This window comes from Triturus cristatus, chromosome 6 (genome assembly GCF_964204655.1).
Source record: "Triturus cristatus chromosome 6, aTriCri1.1, whole genome shotgun sequence".
In the NCBI taxonomy this organism is placed as follows: Eukaryota; Metazoa; Chordata; class Amphibia; order Caudata; family Salamandridae; genus Triturus; species Triturus cristatus.
The window spans coordinates 284,947,116-284,963,677 of NC_140589.1; the positions used below are offsets into that span (position 1 = coordinate 284,947,116).

The 16,562-nt window shown below is 40.8% G+C and overlaps 1 protein-coding gene across 1 annotated transcript in view; it reads right to left on the bottom strand.

The window, feature by feature from the left end:
• Nucleotides 1–16,562, bottom strand: part of VSNL1 (visinin like 1) — a 400,886-nt gene that overhangs the window by 209,789 nt on the left and 174,535 nt on the right. Inside the window, exon 2 of the mRNA XM_085610647.1 lies at nucleotides 1,004–1,171. Coding sequence (XP_085466773.1) covers nucleotides 1,004–1,165 — 162 coding nt within the window. The 5' untranslated portion in view covers nucleotides 1,166–1,171. The remainder of the gene's footprint in view (nucleotides 1–1,003; nucleotides 1,172–16,562) is intronic.

Consider the following 16,562-nt stretch of genomic DNA (forward strand, 5'->3'; position numbering starts at 1 on the left):
TCCTCCATCCAACAATTGTCTCCATACAGTTACTAAACTGTTTGGCGACCTCCTCGATGTTACATGAAACAGATACTACTGCCTATGTGTCGTTGGCATAAGAAATTACAGAGAAACCGCAGGAACAGATCAGATTGGCCAAGGGGGTAACATATATATTGAAAACAGTGTGTCTAAGAGAAGATCTCTGGGGTACCCTACACGGAAGGGAGAAAGAGTCCGAATTAAAATCTCCAAATGCAACCACTTGCTCTCTAGTCAGACAGAAAGGAGATTGGAAGGGAGAGTGCCAATACTCTTGAGCCGGATGATAAGCAAAGAGTGGTTAACAGTATCAAACATGGCCGACAAGTCGAGAAGAATCAGCACTGCTTTCCCACCTTTGTCGACTATCTTGATTATGTTACAATAAGACACAAAAAGCAGAATACCAAGTTAACATTCATACATGAACTTTAAACTTCTGTGATAATTAGAAATATAAGCATCTCTTAGCGAGATCTACACTATAAAACTAAACCGAAGGAAATTAGAGGAGGCTAAAAGCCTATATTCCTGCACATTCACTCCTCCATTTGAGTGCTAGATTCCTCTTAGAATCTCGAGTGTTAGAAATTAGACATAGTGCTTTATCCTGTGTGGTTCAAAGCTTTGGAGTTACCTTGCTTATCTTTAAAACTGGTTAAATACAGTATGAGGTTTCCTAAAGACCTGGTGACCGGGCTATTTGTATCCGTCTAGTACTGTGTAAGAAACTGATGATGCCCCTCAAATCCTGTTAATGGAAAGCATCCTCGCTGATAACATCTCCCCCTCCACATTGCTGAATGTTTCTTCATTCACCATCCTAGTGACATTCTCTAAGATTACAGTGTCTGGCAGCACCCTAAAATCGTAATAGCGCTATGTAAAACATCTTCACAAACATAGCAGTAAGTATATTTTACTTGTATGCAAGAAATACAGCCTTAGAGCGCCAGGGAACAATAAAGTCCCGACATACCTTTACATAGAGCTGCTGAAATTCGTCCAGATTCAGCCTCCCGCTGGGACAGTCCTTCAGGAAGCCCTTGTACCACTGTTTCAGCTCGTGTTCATTGAACTCCGTGCTCTTCACCAGGTCCTCCATCACCTCGGGCGCCAGTTTGCTGTTCTGTTTTCCCATGTTGCCCTGAAAAAAGGTAAACTTGGAGTTAGCTGCAGGGCACGTTTAGGCCTTGACGGTGCGGAAGCTCCTGAAATGTCTGCCGTAAAGCAGCTTAGCTTGTCTTCCCTCCCGCTGTGTCCAGACCCTGCAGAAATCCCACTCTAGCATTTGTCAGCTTTATTTCCTCCCTAGAACAGATATGTTTATTGTTGAGAAAAGACTATAAACATTTATCTTTCATTTTAACAGAAAGAATGCTGGGGCCAGGGAGCTGGGAATGTGGCTTTACAAAAGATTAAAAAAGCAGCTTTTGTGTAGAAATCTTAGCGTGCTGAGGCAAGTGAGCAGTTTTCAGTGGCGAGAGAAAAAGAATGTCTAATTCTATACACATATAAAGGATTGAGACAGTAAGGCATCTTTTGATATGTTCTCACAAAACTAATAAGCTAGGACACAGGGACTTACACTGAGTTATTATTATTATTATTTGAAGTCGTGGATCTCCGACCTATGGTTTGTACCTCAAAACAATACACAAAAATACAAAAAGAAGTGTACACCAAACAAATGCTCAATTGTTTTAAAATGTTGTGTAATCCACAATCAAATATAGAAAACCTTTTAACATTTTCAATGTTGCTTCCTTATTTGTATGCACTTTATTTATTTTAATTGATTGGTTTTACTACTACTTCATTTTGTAGAAAAGTAGTGGACCCCCTGAGTGGGCCTCGCGGAACCCCAGTAGTCCTCAATCCACAACTTTAGAACCACTGATCTAGGACGCATGTACTAACACATTCAGAGAAAGCCAGCTATGGTCATTTGTAAAGGATCAGAACTGCACAGTCATTTAAAACCAAAATAAATTGATGCATATGGTATGTTCAACTATTTTACTTCACTTTTAATCTTAAACTCAGGGGTATATGTTCAAGCCCCTATCGCCACAGGAACGTCATTTTTTGTGACGTTCTCGTGGCGATAGGGGCCTTGCCTTATGTACAAGGCACCCTTTCACGCTATGTTTAGCATGAAATGGGCGTGCAGTGGGTGTTGCAGTGGGCGTTCCACCGCAACACCCATTGTATTTGACCCTGCCCCCTATGTACAAGGGTGGCGTACTTAGGAGGCAGCCCCAAATATAAGATCAGGAAAACCCTGGTCTTAAGGTTGCGAAACGAGGAGAAATGCATTTTTTCTCCTCGTTGTTGCTTTTTCCATGGAAGAAGCAAAATGCCATGGTTTGTTTATGTACAGGAAGGTGTCCCTTCCTGTACATGAACAAACCTTTTCAGAAATGCCATTTTGTAACTTTCATGTGTGCTGCATGAAGCAGCACACATGAAAGTTACAAAATGGCATTTTAGGATTGGTTATGTGCAGGAAGGGACACCTTCCTACACATAACCAATGCTCCCCTGCACACAGACACCCTTGCACTGTGGTGCAAGGGTGCCTGCGTTGGCGCTAAGTTGTGAAACTTAGTGCCATCGCAGGGGGAAACGCAAGGCTGCACCACATCCTTGTAAATATGGTGCAGGTTTGCGTTTCCGAAGTGGCAGAGTGTGTCGTTAAACCCAGGGGGCTAACGGCACGCTCTGCCACTTCGTCGTACATATGGCCCTCAATTTTTTACTTTACAGTGCTTGATTTGTAATAAAATAAGACCATAGGATCAGGAAGCTGAGCGAGGGGAGAGAGTGGTCTAGGGAGGAAGGCCTTTCCTTAATCTCTGCTCCCTTGGCTCTAAATTCGGCCTGCCCCAAGAGCTGCATGACACCATAAAGGTGGAAGAACCAAAGTCCCCCCTTTATTTATGTTATGGTTTGTAGAAATAGAAGAAGGGCTGAAAGTACAACCAGTGGAAAAGAATAACTGCATTGGCTGTCCTTTGTTTATTTACATATTTCATTGTGCAAGTAAAAAAGGGACTGCTCTGCTGCCTGTTGCTGCTCGGAGAATTTAGGTAGCAGAAGATTGGTACAGTGGCAGTGTGGAAGGTGCCCAGTCCCAGTCCCCAGAATTAGGTGTCAGGAGGGTCACCACCACAAAATAAGTACTGAACTTTTATTGTGATCAAAGATCTGGAGTTGTCTCCAATGGCCCTCACTACAAGTGGCATCTTAAATTCTTGTGTGCGCGGTAACTCCTTTCACAGCACCTACTGCAACCTTGTTGGTGAGAGGAGCACACACAAAAGTTAATATAAAGTTCTATTTGTTAAGGTGAGTTTCCTTTTGTCAACAACTGTTAACCAACATGACCTTTCACCTTCAGAGGGAAGTTCATTAATAGAGCTATAATATGAAGGGGAACTTGGGTTCTGTTGTAAAGGTTGAGGTTGTAGGTTGAACTGGTATTTGAGGAAGACTGGAATCTAGGCGCTTTTTTCCAAATGAAAGGGTCTGTTCAGCGATTGTTGGATCATTTTTGGTAATATCATCTTATGGGCTCATATTTGGAAGCATTTTTGAGGCAGCTTTGGGTGCAAAAATGCTAAGTTGAACTTCCCTCTCCTTAGCCACTGGGTGCAGCTGCCACAAAAAATCACTTGACTAAGTCAGACACTATATTCAAGGAAAGATGAGAATGAATGCTCCTCTCCCTCTTAACTTCGGGTTTGCTTGATTGTCATGTTGCTAATCTTTCTTAAAGTACATAAGGTTGTGTCATATCACACAGTGTTTAATTTACAAACAAAAAATAAGTGCTGCGGCCCTCATCAGACGGCCACCACGGTTTGCACCACACATTGCCACTGTACTTACACAACTACTAACCATGACACTGTGGCAAGTGTGATAATTCAGACTGTTCGAGTCCACCAAAACTTTAGGAATGGCTTGGGTGGCAGGTATTAGTTGTTTTGTGATGTACATTGAATTAACAAACAACAGTTTTTCTGCTCCTCTTTAAATTGCACAAACAGTGCCCCCATGTGGCAGCTGCCATAAGTGCAGGTTCCGGCAATTAAGTGGCGGTAATTAAGTACCGGTGCCAAGCACCTGAAACCACTGGCTCAAATTAAGCATTGATATCACAAGTATTCTTAATGAGAGTTGAGCTTTGAATGGATTGCTGGTATATCTGAGTTTGCTTACCACCAGCAGGTTTTCAAAGTTCTACAGGTGTCTGCAGGGGACAAAGGAAAAGTTGTGAAGAAGAGCAGAGCACTTTACAGAAGAGTCATGAATGCAGCTCTTGCTAAAATATTTGATGGTCCTGGGTGTTGTCAATTAATATCTATGCAAAGGGTTGCAAACGGTGACAGTCGTCGCATAGAATGCTCCTCCACTCAGTATGGTTCAGTGAGCGCATGATCTCAGATGCCTGGAATGAATGTACTGTTTAAAAATACTTTAGATGAGAAATGCCGTCCCTATTCACTTTAGTGCCTTATACATCAGGCCCCATGGCTTTAATTGGCCACTCCTGTCAAGGGGAGTCAATGGAGCTGTTTCAAGAAGAGTTCTACTATGGGCCCTCTTTCAACTCCTGCTACCGAGCAGACTGGTATTTTGGGCCCATTTTGCTCTCCTCCTAATTAAATATGGTGGCCTGATATGTTGGTATTTTTATGTCTGTGGTGGTAAATGAAAGCAGTGCTAGGAGCAAACACCTTTTGCCACCATATTACGAAAGCAAGTTTCTGTAGGTGGTAAATGGGTGGCAAGGTTGTTTGTGCATATTTTTAGTGGTGGTGTTGTGTTTTGTTGTATTTGTGCTGCATTATTGAACTGTGATATTGTTAGTTGTACTGTGTTTGGTGTGTTGCAGCATGGTAGTCTTCATCTGATTTTGGAAGCATATCCGCAGAGTAGCTGGTAGCCATGCCTGGCTGTGCAATTGAATTTTAGGTATGGGTTACTGAAGTTAAATACATCATCCTGCAACCCTGAGATAGAAACCGGAATACATATGTACAGTCCACAGACATGCAACAGCACACCTTTCTATGTCCATAAGTTATGAAGGGCTAACCCATGTTTAGGTTGGGTCCTCTATGGTAATGTCAATTCAAAAATAACCCTCCTGGCCCAAACTATTGGTAATCCATGTCAATCAGCTTTCGGACAGCCGCTTGTAGTCTATGCAGGCTGCATAATGGATCCCTTGTCCTGCTTGACACTGACAGATATGCTACAGGTCATGTCGATCACCCTATATAGTACCAGTCAATAGCAATAAACAACCCATCACCATCTGAACTTGCATGGAATAACTAAAGCGATCTACCACATACTGCTGGCGAACAGAGGACTCTAATTTAGTCTCCCACTGCCGGTCCCAACTATCACAAACTATGGCTGCTTCTTGACTTCTCACAATGACAATCAACTATGAGATGAAGGCAACAAAGCCCAGCCCAGTAGATCCGCCCACCATTTATCTCTCCAATCAAGGAACACAATGTTTAAACAAAATATCTCAGATTGGACAACCCAATGCAGTAACCAGCTAGGTGGACTATGTTCATAAGGCAAACCACAATGAGACCCGCAGAGCTCTTTCAAACTGTCAACGTACTGAAAACCATAAACTGTGCACCTATCTCTTACTCTTCATCACCAACCACACAGCTAAGCGCTGTGTCTCATAACACAATAACTGCACCTCAGAGGCCATCATGCATGAGGTGGAAACACCTCCCACATAGGATCAAAAGCATAGACAACGCCCTTCCAAACACACACCCTACATGGTGTAGCACGATACCTATGTATGCAAGCACCTCAGCGCTCCTCACAGGGTAGTAAGTGCTATATACATTTTGCAATACGATTCAGTTAATTCTTTGTTTCAACCAGTAATTGTGACCTTATAACAAATTGATATTTAAATGTTAAATAACAGGCTGTAGCATTATTACTTTGTGTCCTTTTGCATTTAAAGCTGTGAAGTCATTGCTGCTAGTGGACGAGGATGTCCTGAGCAGGGCAGGAGAGCGGTACTACTGCATTTTGCGATGCGGTATTGCTACTTTAAATGGGAATATTGCATGAATATTCTCCTGACCCTCTCTTAATGAGTTCCTTAAGAAGATATGGATTAGGGGGTACTCAGGCAGCAATGAAGTGAAATGATCTAATGTGAGAACTGTGTGATGCACGGTAATGAAAGTCATCTTATAGTGCCTTTACTCACAATAAGCCCTGTTCCAGGGATACAACATGATTGAGAATAGTGGCAAAACTCTAACGTGTTATGAAACAGCCAGTGCTAGGGATCGTTTTACGCCCTGTTTCTCATTGAATCTCTGTTAGGTGTCCTGGTCTAGACTGTTCATACTCTGCATGGAAAGCCCTGAATCCTGAGGTCAGAAAGAGTACATCAAGTTGTGTTCACACAGACCAATGGGCATGTCTGGCTAACCTTCGTTTGCATTTGATGTAAACGCAGCGCGACCTGTACGTCAGTAGCTGATCTAACCACATGTTTTCAAAGACAAGAGGAAGCTTTCTTTATTAAGCATTTGTGACACAACTCCTGGCCGGATATATGAGGCAAATGTGCTCACAGTTGAAGTTGAAGGTATTTACTGGAATGGAAAGGTAATATGAAGGGTTTACCAATTCCAAATATGTCCTTCAACAATAGCAGGTAACTGAGATGATCCAGGCATTAGGTACCTGGACTCGGGGAATGATATTTAAATTGTCTGCCTGCTGAATGATGTCCCAAAATGTCTCAAAATCCAAGCAGACGTCATTAATCAAAGCAGCATTCTGGAATGCTCATTGTTGGCTATTGTGAGTGATGGGGAGCTGGGTAAAGAGAACAGTTTTCTCTTTTCACTAACTGGATCCTTAAAACTTTGAGACTGTCTGTTGGCGTGAGGTGGCAAAGAATTATGCATGTTGTTAGGTGGTGCTCTTTCCCAGATAGGATAGGATTCCTGAATAACATCTTCTGGCAACACCTATCAAGATTGGTGTGATGTGGAACACTAGTGGTATTTGATGAGCTGAGCACAACCTCTTAGCAGAGAGCATGGGACGTGTTGCCTCAGAGTGACTTGGTTTTTCTGTAACTTTTGAAGTACTCCAGGAGAAGAGTTCACAGCAGTCTGTCTAGAATCCAACAGTATCAATGAATGTGGGAAGAGACCACTGCAGCAAGGTCCTGATTGAAGCAGCATCTTACACTCTGCTAATGAAGCAGGGGCTGCATTTATCCAAGATGCCCTATGATATGTGAAGAAGGTGGAGGGTTTTGCCATCTGTTTGCTTTGAGCTTTTAAATCTAGTTGTGAGTTAGTCTTATGTTGCTACTAAGCTAATTATTGTTAATAAAAGATATTCGGATATTTCACTATTAGCAATATAGATGCCCACTACTTCACAAAATACCAGCCTCCCACAAACGTTCTGCATTTTATAACCCCAGCAGAATAAAACAAATAATTGAATTGCTAATGAAAATGATGGAATATAAGCTTTTCAATCTCCAAAGGAAAAAAAAAACATTCTTAATGTGTTGGAGCCTTGAGTGACTAAATATAAACTTCAAATAGAAATCCATTACTATGCATTACAAGGGAATGAAATAACAGCTGCACAACCCCAAGGCTCTTCGAATGCTGGGGAGGTCACACTCTAATGAATAGAAGGCGCTGCCATTACAAAGTAATTCTTAGTTTTTTGTTCCCTGTGTTATTTTAGTTTGTGCAGTTTTAAAGCTATTCCTGTACGCGTGGTGTGTTCTGGCCTGTTCTGGCACATCTGTTTCCAAGAACTGCCTGTTATGACAGACCACACAATACCCTGATGACCTGTGGAGACATAGAACATTTGTGTTCTGATTATTATATCTGCTTTCTAATTCTGTTGAAAAGCATTTTATCCATTGAAAAGGGTCTGTGGAAACTTAAGTGGGACACAAATGAGGTGGTACTTTCAGGGTTTGAGAAAAGATGGTGGACAATACTGGCTGAGATGTGACACTAGAGAATGGGCAGAGGATGCACACTCGTAGAGTAAGGAAGATAATCAAAATATTCAAGTATGTGGGTGCAGACGAGTAGATCCCCCTGAGTTGGGATGTGATCAGGATGAAGCACGTTCTGGCTAAGAGCGTGACGCTCGAGTTGCACTCTGATGCGGAAATAAATCATCCAATGGTAGAGAGATGTGACACTACAAGCATTTACCACCAGTCTCAATTTACTGCCCGTCAAAAAAAAATATTAGAAACCAGTACTAATATCTATAGGTTAGATATTGCCACATTGGTCATTTGGTACCAATATGATCATATAAGATGGCAACAATCCATGCCTGCAGAAGTAAATGAGACACAATTGGACTATAGGACTATTTAAGTACAATATACCAATTTACCATTGTAAAGCGGCTATAAATATAAGTGAAAAGCTGAGGGCAGCTGCAAAGTGGTTTTAAATAGGAGAGGAGCACACCCAATTGCCAGCACTTACAATGTAGGCCACATATCTGTAGGAATAGCACAGGGGAGGGCAGAGGACAATAATGGTGTACAGAACAGGAGCCCCTCAATGAGGCTGTGCTAGGTAAACATATTGTGAAGGGCGCAATAAGGAACATTGAGGCGGACAACCTCAAAATATGTAGAGGGGTGATGACATAGCCCCACTATTCAAGATCACACTTTCCTGCATCATGGGCACAGACTGTGTCCATTTCACAGCAGCTCCATGCAAAGGTGCCAACAAGGCCATGTCATGTGGTGACTCCAGTAAACCTGGAAATATCTTCAACGGTGGTTTCCTTGTGTACTAGTTATTTTCTCCCGTGTACACTTCCTCGGTGGCCATTCCACCTCCCATGAGGTCGGGGCGTCTCCTTTTAGGAGGAGCGCTGGACTGTACTTAATATCCCAGATAAATTGCATTTACTTTGTTTTCTAGTTCAAATTATGGAAAAGCTCTGTCTTTGAATATCTAAAATATGAAATAAAATACCCTCCTTCCTTTTTGTATCAAACTGTTTCATCTCTGTCACAACTGGATAGCTGCTATCATTTCTAAACCAGTTTTTCTTATCAGTCTACATTCATAGGAAGGAGTGACAGACTCACAATGTTGACCACACAAGCCATTTGAACATGCACCACCCAAAAAGTGTACACACATACCAAAGAATGGAGGCTTGCATTCTGCTCTCCCCAGTGCACAGTCTGTGGCATGTACATATCGTTGAAAAAGCTTTGCATTTTTATGTATGTATCTGTTCAACATCTGAAACTGAGCTATTCAACATAGATCACATTACATAATAACTTAATCAATCATGAATTTTTCGTGTGCCTCATTACACAAACTATCTTCGTATAAACAGGTGGGGTCCATGCAGTTCGCCTGGAGTATTCAAAACAGTGGGAGACAACTGGATGATGAGTAGTATTTTTTTTTACTTCAGCAAGTGCAACCTCTCACAGAAGTGTAAATATAAAAAAGTAAAAACAGACTTCTTAGGAGGAATTGTAACAACTGTACCCTGAGCGGGGCTGTTTTACTCATTACTGAAATTGGAGGCTTGCTTGAACTATATTTACAACTCTTGGGTACTGACTATGTCTTTTGTGGATTAGTCTATGTTTACCTTGTCAAATGTTTGAAGTTTGAATGCAATTAATTGTGCGTGGATCTTCTGCTTCAATTTGACTATATGGATTTGAGTTGGGGAATGTGTAGACTCATGGCGCCCGATTCCCAAAAGTAATCTGAGACAAAATCCTAACTTTACGACTTTTGGTATTCACAAAAGGCATTTAGTAGTAGTAAAGTTAGGATTCCTAACTTTACTACAACTAAATGCCTTTTGTGAATACCGAAAGTCGTAAAGTTAGGATTTTTCTCAGTTTAGTAGTAGTAAAGTTAGGAATCCTAACTTTACTACTACTAAATGCCCTTTGTGAATACCAAAAGTCGTAAAGTTAGTGTCTTGTCTCAGGTTAGTAGTAGTAAAGTTAGGAATCCTAACTTTACTACTACTAAATGCCTTTTGTGAATACCAAAAGTTGTAAAGTTAGGATTTTGTCTCAGATTATTTTTGTGAATTGGGCCCTTTGGTATTTAAGAATCAATGTATATTTGTTTTCCACTTGTCCTGACAAAAATGAATAGATGTCAGTTGCTGTGAATTTAAGTAATTTTGGATCTATGATCGACTCCGAAAATTAGTACATGTTTGATAGGCCTTTTTGGTCCCAAATTCTTAAAGGGCCACTCCCCATATTTGTGCCTTTTTGTTGAAGACAGCCTGCACAGCTGAGATAGTTTAAATAACCAAGCTGGAGCAGGTTTTCAGCTGCTTCCTAAACTTTAATTAAACAGAGACCATGCAGAATTAAGTAAATAATCCAGGTTTTGGTCAGCAATGAGGGTGAAGGACCCCCTGTAATTAAGATTAAATCTAATTCATACATTTTTCCAATGATCCCTCGTGTCGGTGTCCTTAGCATTTTCATGAGACTGTAGCAAAACAACCTGTGTGGCAAAAACATACTGGGCCTATGTTCAAACAGGGTTGGGCTGGGACAGAAAATAGGCAGAGGCACTACAATAAAAATGGCTCCTGCAGTGGTGAATTAGTGGCCTGTGTTTGCAAATTGGGCCAGTTTTTAAATTGTAAAGACACTCTGTATAGGTGTTTTGCAAGCTGTGGAATTAAGTGTGGATTTGAGCTTGTAGCAGGTGGTGTTTGTTTTAATATATGGGAAATCAACAGGAAACACAAGCCCAGCAGACAATAAAACAGGCCCACAAATACCCATAAAACCGCCCCACACACTAACCTGCCATATCACCTCATAAGGAACTGCCTTATTGCCCTATAGGTCAGTCCGACACAAGTTGGAAACTGTGTGATGCCAGAGACAACGGGCCTTGAACCTAATATGATCATACACAGTGAGTTGATGGATTTTGGTAAGATGGAGTGAAAAGGGAAAATCTTTGGAAGACCCAGAATAAGACTCGGGCCAAACCTGGGTCAGCTGAAGTCTTTCAATTAGATATTTTAGAATACACAAGTATCAGCAATTACCATAATCAAGGATTGCCTCAATGGCTGCCTGAACATTCATCTGATGATGACCAATCAGAAAGTGTGGAAGAACCATCCAGGGCATCTTGAACAATACAAAGTAAGCTGAGTTATCCAGATTGCTTAGAGCAGTACCAAAGAGTACCAGTGTATGGTGACCATTTTCTAGTGCTATCATGCATTGCTTTAACACAAATTTGGAAATAAGAAATATTGCAATATTTTTTTTTATGAACGTACATTTTACAGTAATATTCAACTAATTTTATTTGCCATACGTCATTCAGCGGTATCCCCCACGCTATAATTACACATATTTAATGAGATAACAGTATTAAATTATTCCGATTTAAAGTAGGTGGGTTCTTTATTTTCTTTTTTAATTGCCTTTATGAAGGATGTCGAGTGTCAGCGTAGTAGAGGGCAGAAGTTGAGTTAATTGTATTGCTGAAGTTATTAATAATAAAAACAGGAGAAACAGGGTAAAGCTTTTGAGATTTTGTATGGTAATATTAATCACATTATAAAGTAAAATGTTCTAACAACAATATAACGAGTGAAAAGTTTCACTGTCAATAAACCAGGTTTAAAATACAGCTGTAACCCAGATATCAAATGCAGTTATTCTGCACAGTATTAGACTAAAGCAGGAAGTTCTAGCTGTGTGTTATGTCCTAGTTATTCTCGTATTTCATTTTCCTTTTTCTGATTTTTCAGTGTTCTCACTTTTTTTGGGAGCGGGGTTGGGGCGGTTCACATCCAATCACTATCACTAACCTTACTCTGCTGCTGCTCTCCTTCTTTCTACCAGCTAATTACACCTCTCCTTACCACCTTCTACCTTGACACCATCTTATTTTATCTCTTACTCAAGCCTGCTGAGTTGTTGCTTTTTACCTGCTAACGTGTCCTCTATTATTTCCGCTCTCACGCCTTCAGTGGTGCTCCTCTCATTAACACATACACTAGGGAAGGAAGGTTACAATCATATTGTCATGCTAAAGAAATTGTTTATGGTTAACTTTGGATTTAGTTGTAGTTAGATTTTGTTTTTAGCATAACATGTCTTATTTTAGATTGTTCCTCTGATTACATTCAGGACTTTTAAGCATACTATTATCACCATAAATATAGCAAAAATATTTGTTTTGCTAAATATTTGCTTTTTAACACTTGCCAACTGGGGGCACATTTAAAAAGAAGCGGCACAACGCAGTGCAGCAAGCCAAGTGGCTGCAGTGTGTTGCACCACCTGGAGAGAACAGAACTGAGACATATCTTTTAAAGAAATGACACAGCTGTGCTCTCTCCATGCACTGGAACACTTTGGGGTGACTAGCTACAACATAGCACCTTTGCGTTATAGTGCATGGGTGTCTGTGTTGTGGTCAGGATAGTTTTTGTGTAGGAAGAGCTACCTTTAAGCACAAAAACAATCTTCAGAGGCTATTTCTTCTTTGTGTATGTGCTCAGAATGCAGCACACGTGCAAAGAGGAAGTAACAAAGGAAATAAGGAAATAAAGATATTTCTCCTTGTTATGCCAGCATCAGGCAGGCGCATCATTTTGGTGCAAACACACGTCTAGAGCTCTTGTAAAAATGAGTTTGCTTCAAAATTCATGGGAGGATGCATGGGAACATGTGTGAACCACCCATGGTACGCCTGCTTAATGCAAAGTAATGCAGGGCAGTTCATTGAACTGTGCTTTGTTACTTTTACGTACAAAGCCAAGCAAATCAACATTTGCGTGGCTTTGAAAATAGCAAATAGGATTTTGCTTGGGGCTGCCCCAACCCCAACGTATATCTTTACAATTATGGGACTTATATGTTTCTAGTGAATCTAGTAGTCCAAAACAATATTCTGATGCGTATGTGATGCCTAAATCATAACATTTTACGAGCAGTGTCATTCAGAAGTTCAGTGACATTTACAATCATCCGTTCACTCAGTGAAAGCAACATCACATGGCCTGGGTCCCATTCTTGATAAAGTTAAGCATTTTTCAAATGTGCTTAAATATTACAATTGAAATTATTTGCACATATGGTATATTTCCTTTGTGTATAGTCACAACAAATACCTAAGCAGTGAAGACAGATTCCTCCCATGTAAATTGTGCCTTCTGTTTTTTTACTTCCATGTTATATTTTTTACTTGGTAGGGGTTAGGTTTCCTTCAGAAGGACAACCTCATGTTTTGCTAAAAGCCTGAGCACAAGAGAGATTTGTAACCTGTCTGGGTTGATGGCAGCAACAAATAAAATGTGTACTGAGTTGTGTTACCACATTTATCCATGGAAGTTCTGTTGTCATGTTATGTTAGAAAAATATGTGTAATGAAATGTTCGCCTCCTCTAACTGCCTCCTTGCAGCTCTCTAGATGGTTACCTATCTGGGGATGATTTGGCCTAAAATGAAGATTATTCACATTGTGAATTAGGCTGTGCTTCCCTCTCAGCCTCACCCTGTGTATGTTCAAAAACTACAATAATAGCTAACTCGTGGTGGTAGATTTCAATTTGAGAATGCCTGTGACGAGTTGGTCTTGTGACTTACCACCACCTGTGTCACTATTTCAAGATAAGGAATGCTACTGTTGTACCAATTGATTCGTTTCACGGATGTGACACTTGTTTGTGCCTTTAGGTTCCTTGTCAGTATTTGCTGCAATCAGACTTCTAAAAGGTCTGAAAAAAAGGACTGCTTTTTCATTGACAGAACATCTTTAAAAAGGCAAAAGGTCTTTAAAGGGTCTTCACTGAACAACCAGGCATCACCAATCAAGGAAGAGAATCTCTCACTTACTCACTCACTCACTCACTAGACCGCATTACTATTGGGTACACGATGGCCTGCTTTACTACACTCAATTTACACGTGTTTCTTATTACAGACTTCAAAGCACATTTGTGAATGTTATATAAATGGCAGAAATCTATTTTTCCATACACCCACCGCGTTATTTCACACAAATGGGCATGGTAAATCGAGGAATACGTGAACATACGGGTATTCACAATACTTTCCTTCCTGAAACCAGGCATTTCAATTTCAACATCTTACAATGACCAGTTGCAAATAAAGGGAAACTCTCCTCCTCGCCCTGCAATAATCTCAGTGCTCAAAAACATATCCCTTCGGCAATAAGTCAGGAAAATTCTAATGTGATTACCTACTATAAAATCATGCTTGGCAAGCTCAAATGTAATATCTTTTAATTAAAACAGGATCCTCCAGGTTTTGGAATAACAATAATTAGAAGTGAGAATGCCTGTTAGAAGACATATCACAAAATCTGCTATAGTGGTAGGCCGGTAAGACAGCTCAGTGGAGTAAAGCATGCATTGTAGAAATCCATGTACAACCTCAAGGTCACAGGTTTGAATACTGACGTGTGCACACAAGGTTTCATCCTTCCTAGGTCAATCAAATGAGTATTACCTAGTTGGATAACAATTAGCACCGGTTGTCACTACCTAGTTTCCAGATAAATGGTATAAAAGTGTACTAATTAATATTATTGATTAAATGCAATTTGAGCAGCGACTTATTTCCTACCAAAGCGTTTTTCAATATTGCCTATATTTCAGAGACCATTGCAATGGTTGTCCTCGGAATTACTGCTTGAGGAAATATTTTAGCACTGTCATAAATTAGCAGTTCTGCAGATCTTCCTATCTAATAAACATGTTTGGTCCATGGATTAGGAGGACTCCAAGGCATGATTCACCTTCTTTTTTACAATAGTGCAGTATTTTGCTCTGTTTTGTTATTTCTATGGTCACTGATGTTTTGTGCCAGACAAAACCCATTTTTATACCTCGACTATGTAGAAAGAATATAAAAAATGATTTTTGATGTAGCAAAACTGACCTCACTACACATCAAGCAAAGGCAAAGCCCATTAGTCTGTGTGGGATGCCAGCCTTTTGACTTTGTCAGTGCTTGGCTTGTCATGGTTTTTGCAAAATTCTATTTGTTAGGGGAACTGCGGGCCCTTGCCAATATAAAATAAAAATGGCTAAAAATAACGAAATTGTTTGGTCCCGAAAAGCACACATTGCAAAAGTAGTCCTAGGTACAGAAGGGAACTACTTTGTGCGCGGATGTCCTTATGAAATCACTCAGACTGAATTGGGATGACCTATTGCCCCATGCTGGTTGCTGTAGTGGGTGGAAGAAAAATGTGACTGTCCCAACAGCAGACCAGTGGACGAAGAGTGTTGGACCTGGCCCTTTTTGCACCTATTTGTTCTGGCCTGTTTTTGTTGACTGTAGGACTCTGGGCATTTACCACTGCTGATCAGTGCTAAAGTGCATACGCTCTCTGTGTAAATTGTAATGGTAATCGTGATTTGTTTATCCATGATTGGCATATTTGATTTACTAGTAAGTCCCTAGTAAAGTGCACTGTATGTGCTCAGGGCCATGTATGTGCCACAGGCCTATAAATCAAATGCTATTAGTGGTCCTGCAGCACTGATTGAGCCACCCAACTGAGTAGCCCCGCAACCATGCCTCCTGCCTGCTACTGCAGTGACTGTGAGTGCCGTTTTAAACTGCCATGTCGACTTGGCAAGGGCACCCACTTGCCAGGACCAAACCTTCCCTGTTACTGCATGTGAGGCAGCCCTAGAGTAGGCCCAAGGTAGCACCATCAGCAGGGTGCAGTGTATGTGAAAGGTAGGATATGTACTGGTGTGTTTTACATGTCCTGATAGTGAAATACTGCTAATTTGGTTTTTCACTATTGCAAGGGCTATCTCTCTCGTAGGTTATCATTAGAGCTCCCTTTTAACATCTTACAAGTGGAACATTCAATTGGGAAGAGATAGAGTATTGGAGAATTTAAAAATAATCCTTTCAGTGAAGTTGGTTTTTAAATTGTGTGTTTTAAAATATCTTTTAGAAAGTGAGCATATTCTTGCTTCAACATTCTGCATCTCTGCCTGCCTGTGGAATCAACGTCTAATTTAGGCAGACAGCGGATGGTTTTGCATTCACTCTAGACAGTCACAGAAAGGGAGCTGAGGTGTGGCCTCCATATTCTGATGGCCCATCACCAGGCTAATGGTTCTTGCTGAGCTAGAGTGATGGGAGGAGTTGTCACTGACCCCTGAATAGGGTTGTGCCTGTCCTCTCACAATGCTGTTTCCACCTCCCTGTAGAGAGTCTGGAGCCAAGGCAGGGCACTGCAGGATTTTGTGGACAACAAAAACTTTACTTTGAAGTATTTCTACTTCAAAGGCCAAAAGGAGTATAAGTATTGGACTTGTACCGACACATTTTTACAGCACTTCTGGACTTAGAGGAGATTCAGCCAGGAAGAAGATCTGGAGAAGCTGTTGGAGGGTAACTGACACTCTACTTTTTGCTGTGTTGT